The 16,163-nt window shown below is 35.7% G+C and overlaps 2 protein-coding genes across 2 annotated transcripts; both read right to left on the bottom strand.

Moving 5' to 3' along the window:
• Positions 1 to 248: 248 nt before the first annotated feature.
• Positions 249 to 1,162, bottom strand: LOC112607131 (olfactory receptor 52A4-like). Its single transcript, XM_025358224.1, is given in 2 exon segments — positions 249 to 385; positions 388 to 1,162. Coding segments are annotated over 2 exon segments (912 nt in total).
• Positions 1,163 to 12,093: 10,931 nt separating this feature from the next.
• On the bottom strand, positions 12,094 to 13,044 carry LOC112607099 (olfactory receptor 52A5). The gene has a single exon (XM_025358160.1). The coding sequence runs from the start codon at positions 13,042 to 13,044 to the stop codon at positions 12,094 to 12,096; it is 951 nt and encodes a 316-aa protein (XP_025213945.1).
• Positions 13,045 to 16,163: the final 3,119 nt, after the last annotated feature.

Genomic DNA, 16,163 nt, shown 5'->3' with positions numbered 1-16,163 from the left:
TTCATTTCTATTAATATACCTAGAAAAATGCTTGCACAGATATGAATATATATATGTGTGTGTATATGTGTGTGTGTGTGTGTGTGTATACAGACACATTAATTTATTCATCAATCATAATGATGCCCCAAACCATTGACTGGATCTCATAGGTCTAGTAACAGATGAGCTGTTACCTTTTTGAAGAAACTATTTCAATCAAATTTCAAGCCTTGTCTTTGGAACAGAATATTATTACTATCTTATCTCTAATGTGCTTGGTCTTTATCCCATAGATAAAGGGGTTGAGGATTGGTGGGACTAGTAGGTAAATACTGGAAAAGGTGATGTGTACATATGATGGGATATAAGATCCAAATCTGTGAGTAAAAAATGAAAAAAAAGTAAGGAGATAGAATTGGAAGAAGACACATATATGGGGAATACATGTATTAAATACCTTAAGTCATGCCTCTTTCAGAGGCAAGTGAAAGACAGTGATAAATACTTGAATATAGGTGAGGGTGATGAAAATGAAGTCAAGCCCACCAACAATAAATGCTCCAAGGATGCCATAGAACTTATTAATGTAAACATCCTCAGTGGCAAGCTTCACAAGGGCCATGTGTTCACAGTAAGTGTGGGATATTAACTTGGTTCGGTAGATTTTCAGACGGCATTTTATAAGCAATAGACGTGGAATTACCAGAATGGCAGGCCGCAATGTCACTCCAACTACAATATAAGTGACTAGCTGTGGAGTGAATACCATAGCATGCCTCAGAGGATAACAGATCACTACATAGCAGCCCAGAGCCATGGCTAGCAGGATTCCTGATTCGATGCCTTGAAATGTGTGGATGAGCCACATCTGAAAGAGGCAAGCATCAAAATATATCTCTGGCAAATGGAACCAAAAAATACCAAGCATCTTGGGCACAATGCTGGTGCTAAGTGAAATGTCTGGGGCTCCTAGCATGGCCAGGAAGATATACATGGGTTCCTGGAGGCTTGGCTCAGATTTGATGATGATCAAAACCAGAGAATTTCCAATCAGAGCAATGATGTACATAGCACAGAATGGAATCCCAATCCAACACTGTACAGATTCCAAACCAGGGATCCCAATAAATGTCAGCACAAAGGGCATGAACAAGGTACCATTTGTAATAGGCAGAGCCATTCAGGGGTCTTCTTAGAAAGGGGAGAGAGTTTGCCAAGCTGTGATTCTCTGTACTTTTATATATTTTATGCTTATCCAATCACAAAGTTGTTGAATAGCAAGAGTAAGAGAACCAACACCATCAGTTTACTTATCTTTTTTTAAATGAATGAAAAAAATGCCAATATAGAGACCCATAGAAAAGTTCACCAGTTTACACTTTAGCAAAATCATCCAGCCACATTCAGTGATATCCACAGTGTGAAGACTTTTGGACATCATCTCTGAGAAGAGGCCAATATGATCAACCTTCTTAGTGGTGCTTTCCTTCTTCCCCAACTCCATTTTCTCTTTCCTCTTCTAACCTGTTCATGGAAAGCAGGAATACAAATATTTATATTTGGAACTATATTTTAGATGGAGAAACACAAACGTTTATTCTAGCTTTAGTCCCAAGTTTTCAAATATGACACTGCTGCAAGACTCAGACTCCATTCAATAGACAATGGCAGTCACATAATTTTGATGTATTACCATAGCAATTCTGATACAGGAGACAAGTCTTACACAAAAACTCTCTAGTTCATATCACCCTAAAACTCTCATATAAGCACCCGAAAGCTCTCACACCAGAATCTTTTCCACACATTGAAGGGTAAAGCATATTTAAAGTATTTATGTGCATATATAAACTTAAAATTAAGGAGATTTTGGAGTACCTGGTTTAGGAGAAGAAGGACCTCAGGTTGTATCATCAGTGGAACCATGAAGAAGATGTTGAATTAGTTAGAGGTCAGGTTAAGTTAATGAATTTGGAAGCCTGGATCTCCATATGGAAGCAGTGTGAACAGATATAACCCTTATATAGAAATCAGGGGCTGGGCGTGGTGGCTCACTCCTGTAATCCCAGCACTTTGGGAGGCAGAGGCGGGCGGATCACAAGGTCAGGAGATCGAGACCATCCTTGCTAATATGGTTAAACCCCGTCTCTACTAAAAATACAAAAAAAAAAAAATTAGCCAGGCGTGGTGGTGGGTGCCTGTAGTCCCCGCTTCTCAGGAGGCTGAGGCAGGAGAATGGCGTGAACCCGGGAGACAGAGGTTGCAGTGAGCCAAGATCACGCCACTGCCCTCCAACCTGGGAGACAGAGTGAGACTCAGAAAGGAAGGAAGGAAGGAAGGAACGAGGGAGGAAGGGAGGAAGGAAGGAAGGAAGGAAGGAAGGAAGGAAGGAAGGAAGGAAGGAGGGAGGGAGGGAGGGAGGGAGGGAGGGAGGGAGGGAAGGAAGGAAGGAAGGAAGGAAGGAAAGAAGGAAGGAAGGAAGGAAAGAAAGGAAGGAAGGAAAAGAAAATAAAAGAAATCAGGATACTTACTGCTGAAGGAAAGTCGAAAGCTTTATTTTTTTATCTTCTGGGAAACTTGACATAAGAAAAATATGATGGGATGTGACTATTTGAGAATTCTTCAAGAAATTCCATAGGAAATAATTGACAAACATGTTGAGGTGGAAGTGCCTTGGGAAGCCGCAGAAACAGAGAAACATCCAAAACAAAATTCTGGTTGCAATATAAAGGCTGTGGCTGGGACGCTTAACGATTTCTAGTAACCATATACCAGCAAATAACTATGGTTCAGTTGCAGGGCTGATAACACAATATTATGCATCAGTGATTTTTTTTCTTTAAAGTGAGAGCAGAGAGGTTATGCAAGTGATGAGTTGTCTAGGTCTAAATCAAGGTGATCTATAAATTTTATAAGTGGTGTGCTAAGCATTTCTAATGTCTCTCCAGAACTCAAGTCATCACATCCAAATATTATTCTGTGTTCTTCCCTGGCCCCCATCACCATAATTATCACAGATTTAAACTCTGGAATGTTTTGGAGATCATTATATTGTTAGAGCCCAGAAAACGAATATCCCTGAATATAGCACTTTAACATTCTGAACTAAAGAAGCAAAGGATTATAAATTATGCTGCTATAAAGACACATGCACACGTATGTTTATTGCAGCACTATTCACAATAGCAAAGACTTGGTATCAACCCAAATGTCCATCAGTGACAGATTGGATTAAGAAAATGTGGCACATATACACCATGGAATACTATGCAGCCATAAAAAAGGATGAGTTTGTGTCCTTTGTAGGGACATGGATGCAGCGGGAAACCATCATTCTTAGCAAACTATCACAAGAACAGAAAACCAAACACCGCATGTTCTCACTCATAGGTGGGAACCGAACAATGAGATCACTTGGACTCAGGAAGGGGAACATCACACACTGGGGCCTATCATGGGGAGGGGGGAGGGGGGAGGGATTGCATTGGGAGTTATACCTGATGTAAATGACGAGTTGATGGGTGCAGCACAGCAACATGGCACAAGTATACATATGTAACAAACCTGCACGTTATGCACATGTACCCTACAACTTAAAGTATAATAATAATAAATAAATTTAAAAAAAAAAAAAAAAAGAAGCAACCGCAAGGTTTCTCTGACATCCCCCAGGCCTTCCTGTCTTTCACTTCTTTGTCTTTCCCAAAGCATGCGATGAGGCTATTATCTGAAGTTCCCTTATCTACCTAGACACCAGACCTCTAAAGAGGAACACGATTGCCTCCCATCCCTTCCCTGAAATTCCATTAACCAGAGAAGATTAAAACTCATATTACAGAGGGCGACACTGAAAACTAAACACCACACCTGGAACCCAGATGAACTTCATCTCAAACTATTGTCTCTTCTCAGGTCCCATTCAATCTCTCCCCTCCTCTATAAAGAAGGAAATATAAGCATCTATCCTTAATTCAGCTATCAGGTAATCATTCTCCTTAGATTTCTCCATGCTTATGCATGTTAATAAAATTCTATATCTTTTTCCTGTTAATTTGTCTTTTGTCAATTCACTTTAAGAGACATAGACTTGAACCTTCAGAGGGACAGTTTGAACTTCCCTATACACTCATGATCCTTCTCTCTTTCAGGTAAAACATCTGCAGGTCTAAATTACTTATCCAATAGCAGGATCCTAACTGCCCTTAACATCTCAATCTTCCAAAGCAGATTCTTCAACTTATCATTATTTTTCTTTAATTGTAGTTCATAGAATTTCAAAGTCAGACCCTAACAAAAATATACTTATACTCTTCATGTTTATGATTTGGATTTTTTCTGGAGTCTACATTCATTAGCTGCACTTGTACTCATACTTCAAGATGTACTGTTTCACCTCCACTTGAGCTGTACACATTCCTAACTATAACTTACTCAATATCCAGAAGCAGCAATGAGAAGTGACTGGCACAGAGGAATGTTGCTCTTTGCTGGTCCCAGCTGTGGAATATTTGTGGTTTGTAACATAATTTTCCCTGATTACCAAAATTTTATTAGCCTCTCTCAAATCCTGAGAGATACTGTTTTTTTCCTAGGGCAAAGATGGAAGTTTAAAGCCAGAGGAACAGATGCCACTTCTAAGGGTTATCGTCTTGCTCAATTCCCTGGGGGCCTGGCATATCTAGTATGGCCAGGAGATGGCAGTGTTGAACCATCTTCTGTTACTAAAACACATTCCTGTCTCTCAGAGCCCTAGAGATAGGGTTTATCTCGTTCTCACTTGTGACAAAGAAAAAGGACGCTAAAATAAGGCAATGCATCGATTGAGACTCCATTTCATTTCTGAACAAATTGGACAGCATTATTGTATGCTTGCTAAGGAAAAGGAATAGAAAACAAAACAAATATTGTATCTTATATTTACTCTTGACCATCAAAGGACTTCCAGAAGGCATTTCAGTGATAGAAGGAAGGAGTGTGTTTGGAAGTGGTAGGCAGAACAGGGTTTAGAGTACAGTAATCCGTATAAGAACTACGACTTGCTAAGAGAAAGGGAAGAAAATCAATTATGCACAGATGATTTTTGGTCCTATTTTAAGAGACAGAAAATTAGAACAGTCCTTCCTAGAAAAGTAAATTACAGGCCTTTTCTTTCTTTCTTTCTTTTTTTTAAATCTGTTGATCCCAAGAAGTTCCCTACTCTTAAATATCTTTAATAGAGAGTTTAATTTAAAATGCATATATGTTTTGGCTTTTAGTTTTTCCTTATGTAAAATTAATTAATGCAGAACGACACAAAGTAGAGAACCTAAACAAAATGGACTAATTCCTGGAAACATACAACCTCTCAATGTTGAGCCAGAAAGAAATTGAAATTTTAAGCAGACCAATAACAAGTTCCAAAATTGAATCACTAATAAAAAACCTACCGACCAGTAAAAGCCCTGGACCAGATAAACAGCTAAATTCTACAAAGAAGTATAGAAAAGAGCTAGTACCCATCCTACTAAAATGATTCCAAAAAGTTGAGGAAAAGGGACTAATCTCTAACTCATTCTGTGAGGCCAGATTTGTTCTGATACCAAAACCTGGGAGAGACACAAGAAGAAAAGAAACCTTTAGGCCAATATCTCTGATGAACATAGAGTCAAAAATCCTCAGCAAAATACTAGCAAACCAAATCCAACAGCACTTCAAAAAACTAATCCTCCAAGATCAATTAGGTTTTATTCCTGGGATGCAAGGTTGGTTCAGCATACACCTAACAATAAATGTAATTCATCACATAGACAGAACTATAAACGAAACCGCATGATTATCTCAATAGGCACAGAAAAGTTTTTCATAAAATTCAACATCCCTTCATGTTAAAAGTCCTCAACAAAGTAGGCATTAAAGGAACATACCTCAAAATAATAAAAGCTGTGTATTACAAACCTACACCCATCATATTAAATGGGCAAAAGGTGCAAGCATTCCCCCTGAGAAATGGAACAAGACAAGGATGCCCACTCTCACCACTACTATTCAACAAAGTACTGGAAGTTCCAGCCAGAACAATTTGACAGTAAAAAGAAACAAGAAGCAAAAGGGATCCAAGTAAGAAAAGGGGAAGTTAAACTATCTCTCTTCACCTGCAATATGATTCTATACGTAGGAAACCCCATAGTCTCTGCTCAGAGGTTGCTAGAACTGCTAAACAACTGAAATAAAATTTCAGAATACAAAATCAGTGTACAAAAATGAGTAGAATTTCTATACATCAACAACATCCAAGGTGAGGGCAAAATAAAGAATGCAATTCCATTCACAATAACCACAAAAAGAATAAAATACTTAGAAATACAGCTAACAAGGGAGGTGAAAGATTTCTACAATGAGAATTTAAAAACACTGCTCAAAGACATCAGAGTTGACACAAACAAATGATAAATAAAACATTTCTTGCTCTTGGATAGAAAGAATCAATGTTGTGAAATGACTGTATTTCCCAAAGCAATTTACGGATGCGATGTTATTCCTATCAAATTGCCAAAGACATTTTTCACATAATTAGAATAAAGATTCTAAAATTTATTTGGAACCCAAAAAGAGACTGAATAGCCAAAGCAATCTCAAGCAAAAGAACAAAGTCATGAAGTCACACCAGATGACTTCAAACTATACTCCAAGGCTACAGAAACTAAAGCAGCATGGTACTGGTACAGAATTAGACACATAAACCAATGGAACAGTTTAGAGAATTCAGAAATAAAGCTGCATGCCTACAACTATTTGATCTTTAACACAGTTGACAATATGAGTAATTGGTAAAGGATGTCCTATTCAATAAATGGTGCTGGGATAACTGGCTAGCCATATGCAATCTTCTGCATCTGTTACAGAAGATTGTATTGGCTAGCCAGTAATCCCAGCACCATTTATTGAATTGAACATCTTTTACCATATATAAAAATCAATTCAAGATTAATTAATGTCTTAAATATAAGACCTCCATCTATAAAAACTCAAGAAGAAAATCTAGGAAATACTATTCTGGACCTTCTGCACAGCAAGAAAAACTATTAACAGAGTAAGTAGACAAGCTATAGAATAGGAGAAAATATTTGCAAAATATGCATCCAAGAAAGGTCTACCAACCCCATTAAAAAGTAGGCAAAGAACATGAACAGATATTTCTCAAAAGAAGATATTCATGGGGCCATCAAGCATATGAAAAAATGCTCATCACTAATCATTAGAGAAATACTAATCAAAAGCACAATAAGATATTACCTCACATCAGTCTAAATAGTTATTATTAAAAGGTCAAAAAGTAACAGATGCTGGTGAGGTTGTAGAGAAAAAAGGATGCTTATACACTGCCAGTGAGAATGTAAATTAGTCTAGCCAATGTAGAACGTAGTTTGGAGATTTCTCAAAGAACTTGCAACAGAACTACCATTCGACCCAGCAAGCCCATCCCTGGATATATACCTAAAGGAATGTAAATTATTCTACCGAAAAAACACATACACTTCTGTGTTCATCACAATGCTATTCACAGTAGTGAAGACATGGAATCAACCTAGATGCTCATCAGTGGTGGACTGCATAAGGAAAATGTAGTACATGTACACCATGCAATACTATACAGACATAAAAAAGAAAGGGACTATATCCTTTGCAGCAACATGGATGCAGCTGGAGGCCATAATCCTAAGTGAATTAATGCAGGAACAGAAAACAAAATAACACACGTTCTCACTTATAAGTGGAAGATAAATTTTGAGTACACATGGCCACAAAGAAGAGAACAATAGACACCAGCATCTACTTGAGGTCAGAGGGTGGGAAAAGGGTGAGGGCTGAAAAACTACTTACTGGGTATTACATTCACTATCTGTTTGATGAGATCGTTTGTACATCAAACCCCAGTGGTATGAAATTTTCCATGTAAAAAACCTACACCTGTACCACCTGAACCAAAAATAAAGTTTAAAAAATAAAAAAAAAAAAAGAAAAGAGAACATTGATTCATCCCCAAGGAAAAAAGAAAAATCTACAGTATAGGAAAATTTAACATAGTTCTCTTTGTAACTGAAAAAACAAGGCAATAATTAAGCTTTAAAAATTCTACAAACATCATATTGACACATAGAATATATACTTCAATGTAAGAAATGGGGCTGCACCTTTATGTTCATTGCCTTCATGAACATTCCTTTATCCTAAATTCTAATCATAGTTCTTAAAGCATGGAATAATCTTAATAAATATTTGCTAAAGAAACTAAAACACATTAGGAGATATTTTTACTATGAATATAAAAAATACTGTTTATCTTCTGTTAAACTCAGTGGTTTGCCAAGTACTACATCAGGAATATATTCACTTATCTTTTCTTGCCAAATATATACAATAAAAATATATAAAAAATAAATAAAGCATAACTAAAAATCCCATGTAACCCATCACACTGTTTCTTGAGGGAAGGTTCAATACAATTGAATCATACTTCTTCTGCACTTCCACAATATTTCCCACCCTCCTTCCAGAGATAATTAATATCCTACAACTGGAGAGTATTATTTCTAATGTTATTCTTTGTATTTTTACCAGTTCACTCTCCTCAGTCTGACTTCAACAACACTTTGACAGAATGAGACACATTAAATCTGTTGATTTCACCTTATTTCTGCTGTGCTTCATTTCTTTCACAGTTCATCTACGATCTTGCTTTCATTCTTTGCTTTCCATTCAACTATTTTATCTCATCTGGTCTCATCATATCTAATCTCATCTTTGAATTTAAACATACACTTTGTCTATTCCTTCTTCCCTGCAAATGAATTTTACTGAAGAAAAATGTTGATGAGACTGGTTTTAAATGTATGACAAATAACATCAAATGGGTCTCTTAGTGATGTTTTTTAATGAAAGCTAATGATAGCCAAAAAGTGAAAGCATTGTAAATGTCTATCAACTGATGGCTAAATGAATAAAATGTGGCATACCCATATAATGGAATATTACTCAACCTTAAAAAGAAATGCATTACTGATATATTGTACATGGATTAACCTTTAAAATATTACATTAATATAAGAATTAATTGAAAAGAATTGAAAAAAAGTCAATAGAAGATTTCACATATGAAATGCTTTATTTATATAAAACATCCAGACAGGAAAATCTATTGAAACAGAAAAGAGATTAGAGATTGCTAAGACTGGAAATGGGGGGAACAGAAGTAATCGGGTGTGGCTACTAATGTGTATAGATTTTTTTTTAGGACGACAAAAATATTTTGGAATTAGGTAGTGATGATGGTTGCACAGCCTTTATAATACACTAAAAATCATCAAATTGCATACTTTAAAATTACTAATATTATGGCATGTGAATTCTATCTCAGTAAAAATAAACAGTTGAGTAAAGATCACCAAGGTATTCTGTTGTCTCAATTGGCATGTTTCTGAGCATGTTACACACACACTCTGCCCAAAGACATTGACCTAGCTCCAGCTAGAGGATCGTCAGCCACACAGCTATCCTGGACTCTGCTCCATTCATTTCTGTCTCTTTGCACTTAAACCTGAAATCATTTTTCTCTGAGTCTTAATTCTCAGAGTATGTACACCTGGGCCTACATGTTTAAGGTGTGTTTTAGCCTAGATCTGTGCTACGTGCTTGAAGACCCTTTTCTCACATATTCCTAACAAGTCTCTGAGGCTTGTATTGTTAGCCCCATTGTAGAGAAGAGGAAATAACATGCCCAGGGGTATGTAGAATGTTAAAGGAAGGTAATGGAGAATCACAGACCTTTTTGATTCCTAGCTTTGATACCTGTTTATCCATCTTTAACTTAAGGCAATCCCTTCGAGCCCTCAAACAATTCACTCTTGGAATAAATGTCTCTTTTTAAGATGTTCATTGCATCATAGTCAGGGCATATGAGTCTGACTCATATCTCAGCCCTCTAGCTGCTATAAGTGGCTGTCCATTACCTCAGACTCTGCATCCAATTAGCCAGAGCCCTCAATTGAAGAGCGATGGAGCGGACTCCCAGAAAATATGTGCACAACCTCATTTTGAGGCCAGGTCTCTTTTTTTACACCTTAAAAAAAGGTAATATGAACCCAGATCTTCAGCACGGAACAAATTTGACCTGTAAAGAAGACCAAAAGGCAATCAAGAGGTCAAACAGATCTGTGTGCTGACTGGGACCTAGTTGAAATCAGCTGGACCAGATGCTGTACTCCATGTGGAGATTGCTTCAGCAGACTGGCTGGGGTTTCTTTAGCAGAGAACACTGGAACATTGTTAGAGAAACTAGTAATATTATTATGCGTTGTAATTGTTCTTTTTATTAATTACAGATTTAAATGACTTGAAATGCCAACCCACAGTCTAATTATGACACAAATTTTTTATTTAATTTTTTCCATTAGATAACGTGTATTTTTATGATCTTTGTTGTCTGTGTTCCCTCATACTCCAGAGAAGGAAAAACAACATGTGTTTTTTAGGATATTTAATGTGTTTTTTCTGATAGACTTATGTTGAATTTTTATTTTCTGTTGATATTTTCCAATATGGGTGTTTTGTCTATTTTCATTTATATAATTTGGTGCATTTTTATACCAGATACTTTGAAATACAGTTTTTTCATTCACTCGTGATTAATCTGTAGCTATCATCATATTGTTTGTTTTGGTTTCTTATTTAGGGATATCACATGCTTATTATCTTTATTCTTTATCCTTCATGCATACTAACTTTTCTGAAAGAATTCATATATTTATGATTTTTTTTCTTTTGGGAGAATAACTCCTCATTAATTATTCTTTCTGCATTATTAATGGCATAACTACTGAAATATTTAATGCTCTAATCCAGAATTAAAATGGTTATTTCATGATTAAGTTTTGCTTATATAATTCAACAATTTTTAACATGTCTGCCTGTCAACTAACATGTTGTTTTATCTTTTGTCATTGTATTTTTGATTCTTTCTAAATATAGTTAATGTTTACATAAACTTTATTTAAAAAACAAACATATTATGACTCAAAGTTATTTCTACATTATTGACAAGATTTTTCCCCAAAATTACATGAATCTGTATCTGCCTCTTGAATGATATGGTTTTTTATATCAGGACGTTTTATTGTATTATTTATTCCTTCGACCATGCATCTTTTCAAAATTAGTGATTCAGATGACTCTCTCTGTCAACTTGATTCTTAGGAAAAAAAATTTGTTTGGTTCTGTCTTGACTAAAGTCCTTATTCAGGAGGTGGTTTCTTATATGTCAGTTCTGTGTTTAGCCAATGTATTATTTCAGGTTTGCATAATGATTATTTCAAATCTTCACCTTTCTTTTACCCTGATAATATGGAAATAAAATCTCTAGTATGCAGGTTTTCTGTATGGTAAGATTGCATATTACCTTAGAGTCTCCAAATTTGTGGCTTTTGAATACCATTAATTGACACAAATAAAATGTTTACTCTGTTCATTATTCAATGTCATTTTTACTTAGATTCTAAGCAATACAGAGGCATTGTCCTCTGTATCGCTGATAAAGGGTAAATAAGATACAGTTTCTGTACTCAAGATGCTTTCAGTGGGTAACAGAATTTGTATGTTCAATTATTGAACTTAAACTTCCAAATGTGAGTAAAACTCAAATTAGGTAGAAATCAATAAAATTGTGTGGTTCTAGAAGGATATTTGATATGTAAACCCAGATCCCTGATTTTATTTTTCTAAAAATGATATTTGTGAATATGTTTAATATTTTTCAATTTTTTTGCATTCTCTCCTTGTACATTCCTTGGTGTTTATAGTCATTGGTTGAATTACATAAGTTTCATGTTGCAGATGTTGGTATTACTGATTTCATATTATTTTTATATTGATAAGTATTTCAGATAAAGTAGATAAGACACATAAATGATTCCAAATTTATCAAAATATAGATTCAAAGCAAATACTAAAAAGTGAGGTGTACTTTAGAATTACAGGTATGTGTTGAGCTAGTAGTTTGAGAATATTGATCTGTGACTTTCATTACATTTAGGTTTTTACTTAGAACCAACCCTAAATCTCTATAGGAGTCACTAATGATCAAGTTACTTTTTTGAAGAAAAACACTTTCAGAACATGGTCACGAATTTGCTTGGTCTTCACTCCATAGACAATAGGGTTGAGAAAAGGTGGAACTAACAGGTAAAGATTTGACAAGAGGATATGAACATATGGTGGTATGTGTGAACCAAACCTGTGTGTGAAGAAAGAGAAGAAGGCAAGAAGGTAGAACTGTAGGAAGACACAAATGTGGGCAATGCATGTATTGAAGGCCTTGAATCGTGCCTCCTTCTGGGGCAGCTGAAAGACAGTGATAAAAATTTGGACATAGGACAAGGTAATAAAGATTATGTCAAACCCTAGGATTGCGAAGGCAACAAATAGGCCATATATCTTGTTGACTCGGATATCTTCAATAGCCAGCTTCACAATGGCCATGTGCTCACAATAAGAGTGAGAGACGACTGTAGTTCGATAATGTTTAAGACAGCATTTGATGAGCCCTAAGGAAGGTATTATAAGAATGGCAGCCCTGAGTGTCACCCCAAGTCCAATATGAGTTAAGAACTGCTGGGAAAAGAAGGTGGCATGTCTCAAGGGGATACAGATGGCCACATAGCGATCCAGGGCCATTGCCAGAAGGATACCTGATTCAATTGCCTGGAATGAATGAATAAGCCACATTTGCAAAAGACAGGCATCAAAAGAAATCTCTGGCAAATGAAACCAGAAGATGCCTAACATTTTGGGAAGAATGCAGGTGTTAAGTGCAATGTCTGTGCCTGCCAACATGGCCAAAAAAATGTACATGGGTATATGGAGGCTGTTTTCATGTTTGATTATAACTAAAATTAGGGAATTTCCAATCACACCAATAAGATACATGGCAGAGAAGGGAATCCCAATCCAACACTGTACTGACTCCAGACCGGGAATCCCAATTAGTATAAACGCAGAGGGCATGAAGACTGAGTCATTGAATGTCGGCATGATTTGTTCAGCAGAATCAAGTAGTAGATTTGCTGTTTCATCTTCTATTCTCTGTTGAGCCTTGATGAATTAAAATTAAAAATATGTTAATTTATTTTAGGAAAATATACTTTAGTTATTTTAGGAGTGTATCATGTTATATTTTCTATTCTAACTAATCTTCTCGAATTTTCTCTCTCCTTTACCAAAGTCACTGAAAGATGAACATCAGGTTCTATTTCTCCATGTCTTAATCATTTTCAGTGGGCAAAATTAAATGGATTAGATCGCTTCTTTCTGGTTCATGACTACTGGATCAACAGTATTTTATGTTTGTTACTCAGCATATGTGCTTTTTCTGTGACTTACCAATTGAAATTGTAAAAAAAAAAAAAAAAAAATTTAATGCAAAGCAAAGAATTTTTAAATGAGACTTCACCTACATTAGCCATAAAGAAAAGATCCACAGGCCGGGCGCAGTGGTTCACGCCTGTAATTCCAGCACTTTTGGAGGTGGAGGCGGGCAGATCACGAGGTCAGGAGATCGAGACCATCCTGGCTAACTCGGTGAAACTCCGTCTCTACTAAAAATACAAAAAATTAGCCGGGCATGGTGGCAGGTGCCTGTAGTCCCAGCTACTTGGGAGGCTGAGGCAGGAGAATGGCGTGAACCCGGGAGGCGGAGCTTGCAGTGAGCTGAGATCGTGCCACTGCACTCCAGCCTGGGCTATAGAGCTAGACTCTGTCTTGAAAAAAAAAAAAAAAAGAAAAGAAAAGAAAGGATCCACAGTGCTGGTAGACCATTCTGGTCACATTCAGAAGACAAGTTTGAATGAAATGTTTTTTAGTTTTGAAAATCATTGACTGCCTTTTTTTTTTTTTTTTTTTCCAGGTTAGTTTTTTTCATAGTCTGATTCTTCTCATATAGACTCAAAATTCTTTCAACTTAATTTTTCAAACTTTCAGTGTCTTCTCAAAACCCGATCATATGTCGTATACCTTTGTCCTGTGCATTCTCTAACAAAATTAATTCCTTATTTTTGAATTCATGGGTCTTTTCTTCAGCACTTCCTATGAAAGCTTGTTCTCACCTACCATGCTCTGCCATGTGCACATCTCTTGTATTTAATATCAATTGCCAACATATACCTTTTAATTTTCATTACCTGGAAATAGGCATTGTTACCTCCCTAAGCCTGAACCATCATCTCTTCTTAACAACTTGAAATTACATGAAAAATGTTATTTTTTTTCTTTACATAAAGCTTTATATATCTATACATCTTCTATCCACTCAAATACAATTATTTCTGTAAAGGTGAAAATTTTCTTTGGCACATTATTTTGCATAGGAGTATTTCAACACATTTTCTGTCTCTGCCCTTCACTGGTAGCTCCAACATGTAACACTCTAGGCTTTCACAGCCTCCTATCTCTGTTACCAGGGGACAAGTTTCAGTGTAGAGTGGCTTTGCCTTTTCATCATCCAAAGCTCAATGGCTTTTTATTGTCTGAATTAATCTCTGTTTCAAGAAAATATTTGCACCACAAAATATGTAAAATATTAAATAATTTACATATTACCTGTATTTTCTTTTAGTAATTGCAAAACTCACTTTCTGAAGTAATTTAAGTAGACTGCAAAATAGATAGAGATAGTAGTGGAAGGCCAACAAGGAAAAATCCCACCAATCTGCCAGCCTCATCACCTTTCACTGGTCTGTTTGTTTAATTTTTTCCTTTTCCGCTGATATACTTGGATTGTTTCTGCGAAGTGAAAGAGCACATATAAGCTATCTCCAGTAGCTGCAGAAATATCTCTTTCTTTCTTTCCATAAAACTTATCCAAGAAATAAATTAGATGTTTATTATTTAATGATTTTAACTAACAAAGATTTATTAAGTATCCACTATGATCCAAATATTGTTTGAAGCAATTGAGAAACAAAGATAATTTTATTTATTCCATATTTATTAATTATCTACATTTTGCTGAATGCTTGGACTTCAAAAAGTAACACGTACCATTTATTAAAAATGTGTTAAATATCACTTAATTAATATCTTTAAACATTTTACATTGTTTTACCATTCTTAACTTATGAAATTACCATTGATATTAATATATTAATGTTAATATTAATATAGTTGATTATATTAATGAAAGCCTAGGACTTCTTGTTATGAGTAAATATACTTGGATCAAAATTTTATGCTGTATTTACCCAGAAAGAATAAAATATGCAAATTTGTGTCCTCTGAGATTTTATAAATATAATTCTATAAATAAGGATTAAAAGATCTGTGTATCAGAGTATAATTACATCAGGCTGGGTGATGTAAAAATATACCAACTATTTTCATCAGTGAGCTTGTTAAGATTCTGATGGACATTAATCCTCAGTCACTTTAATTTACCACATAGGTATAGGACACACAGTATAGAACATGTTTATTATATGCTACCTGTTTGATATATGTCCACTTCTTGAAAACATACCATCCGAATGTAAATAAAAAGTAAAAGTTTAAGTCCCTTCAACCATTTGAATGGACTTTCTCCTGATCCAGGGCACTCTAAAATTTAACCTGAAAGGCTGGTTCAGGCCATGAAGGGAAGTAGGGGTGAGACATGCCTCAATATATCTCTCCAGCATTAACATCAACACAAACCTTAAGTCTAATAAGAAACATTTACAATCTGTTCTCTCTCAAGCCTGCTACTCAGAGACTTCATCTGCATGATAAAACTTTGATCTCCATAACCTCTTATTGCAACTCAGATATTCCTTTCTAATTGCCAATTAGAAAAATTTTAAACCTACCTACAAACCTGGAACCACCCCTGATTCCTGGACATAATCAACACATTTCTTAAATGTATTTTATTGAAGTCTCATTTCTCCCTAAAATGCATAAAAACAAGCTGCACCCAGACTACCTTGGCACATGTTCTTAGGACCTCCTGAGCACTGTGTCCCAGGCCATGGTCACTCATATTTGGCTCGGAATAAATCTCTACAAATATTTTACAGAGTTTGACTCTTTTTGTTGACACATATACTGGGCAATAATCTCCAATTTGGCTCAAAAATATTTAGTATTGCCTTTATCAGAAATAGTGCCTTGATTAATTCAAC

This window comes from Theropithecus gelada, chromosome 14, assembly GCF_003255815.1.
Source record: "Theropithecus gelada isolate Dixy chromosome 14, Tgel_1.0, whole genome shotgun sequence".
Lineage (NCBI taxonomy): Eukaryota > Metazoa > Chordata > Mammalia > Primates > Cercopithecidae > Theropithecus > Theropithecus gelada.
Note: the sequence above shows the minus strand (reverse complement) of the source record. Positions and strands in the feature narration are given on the sequence as shown.

Bases quoted from the DNA above. Each gene is read 5' to 3' on its own strand.
- LOC112607099 (XM_025358160.1), bottom strand. From the start codon at position 13,044: ATGCCGACATTCAATGACTCAGTCTTCATGCCCTCTGCGTTTATACTA.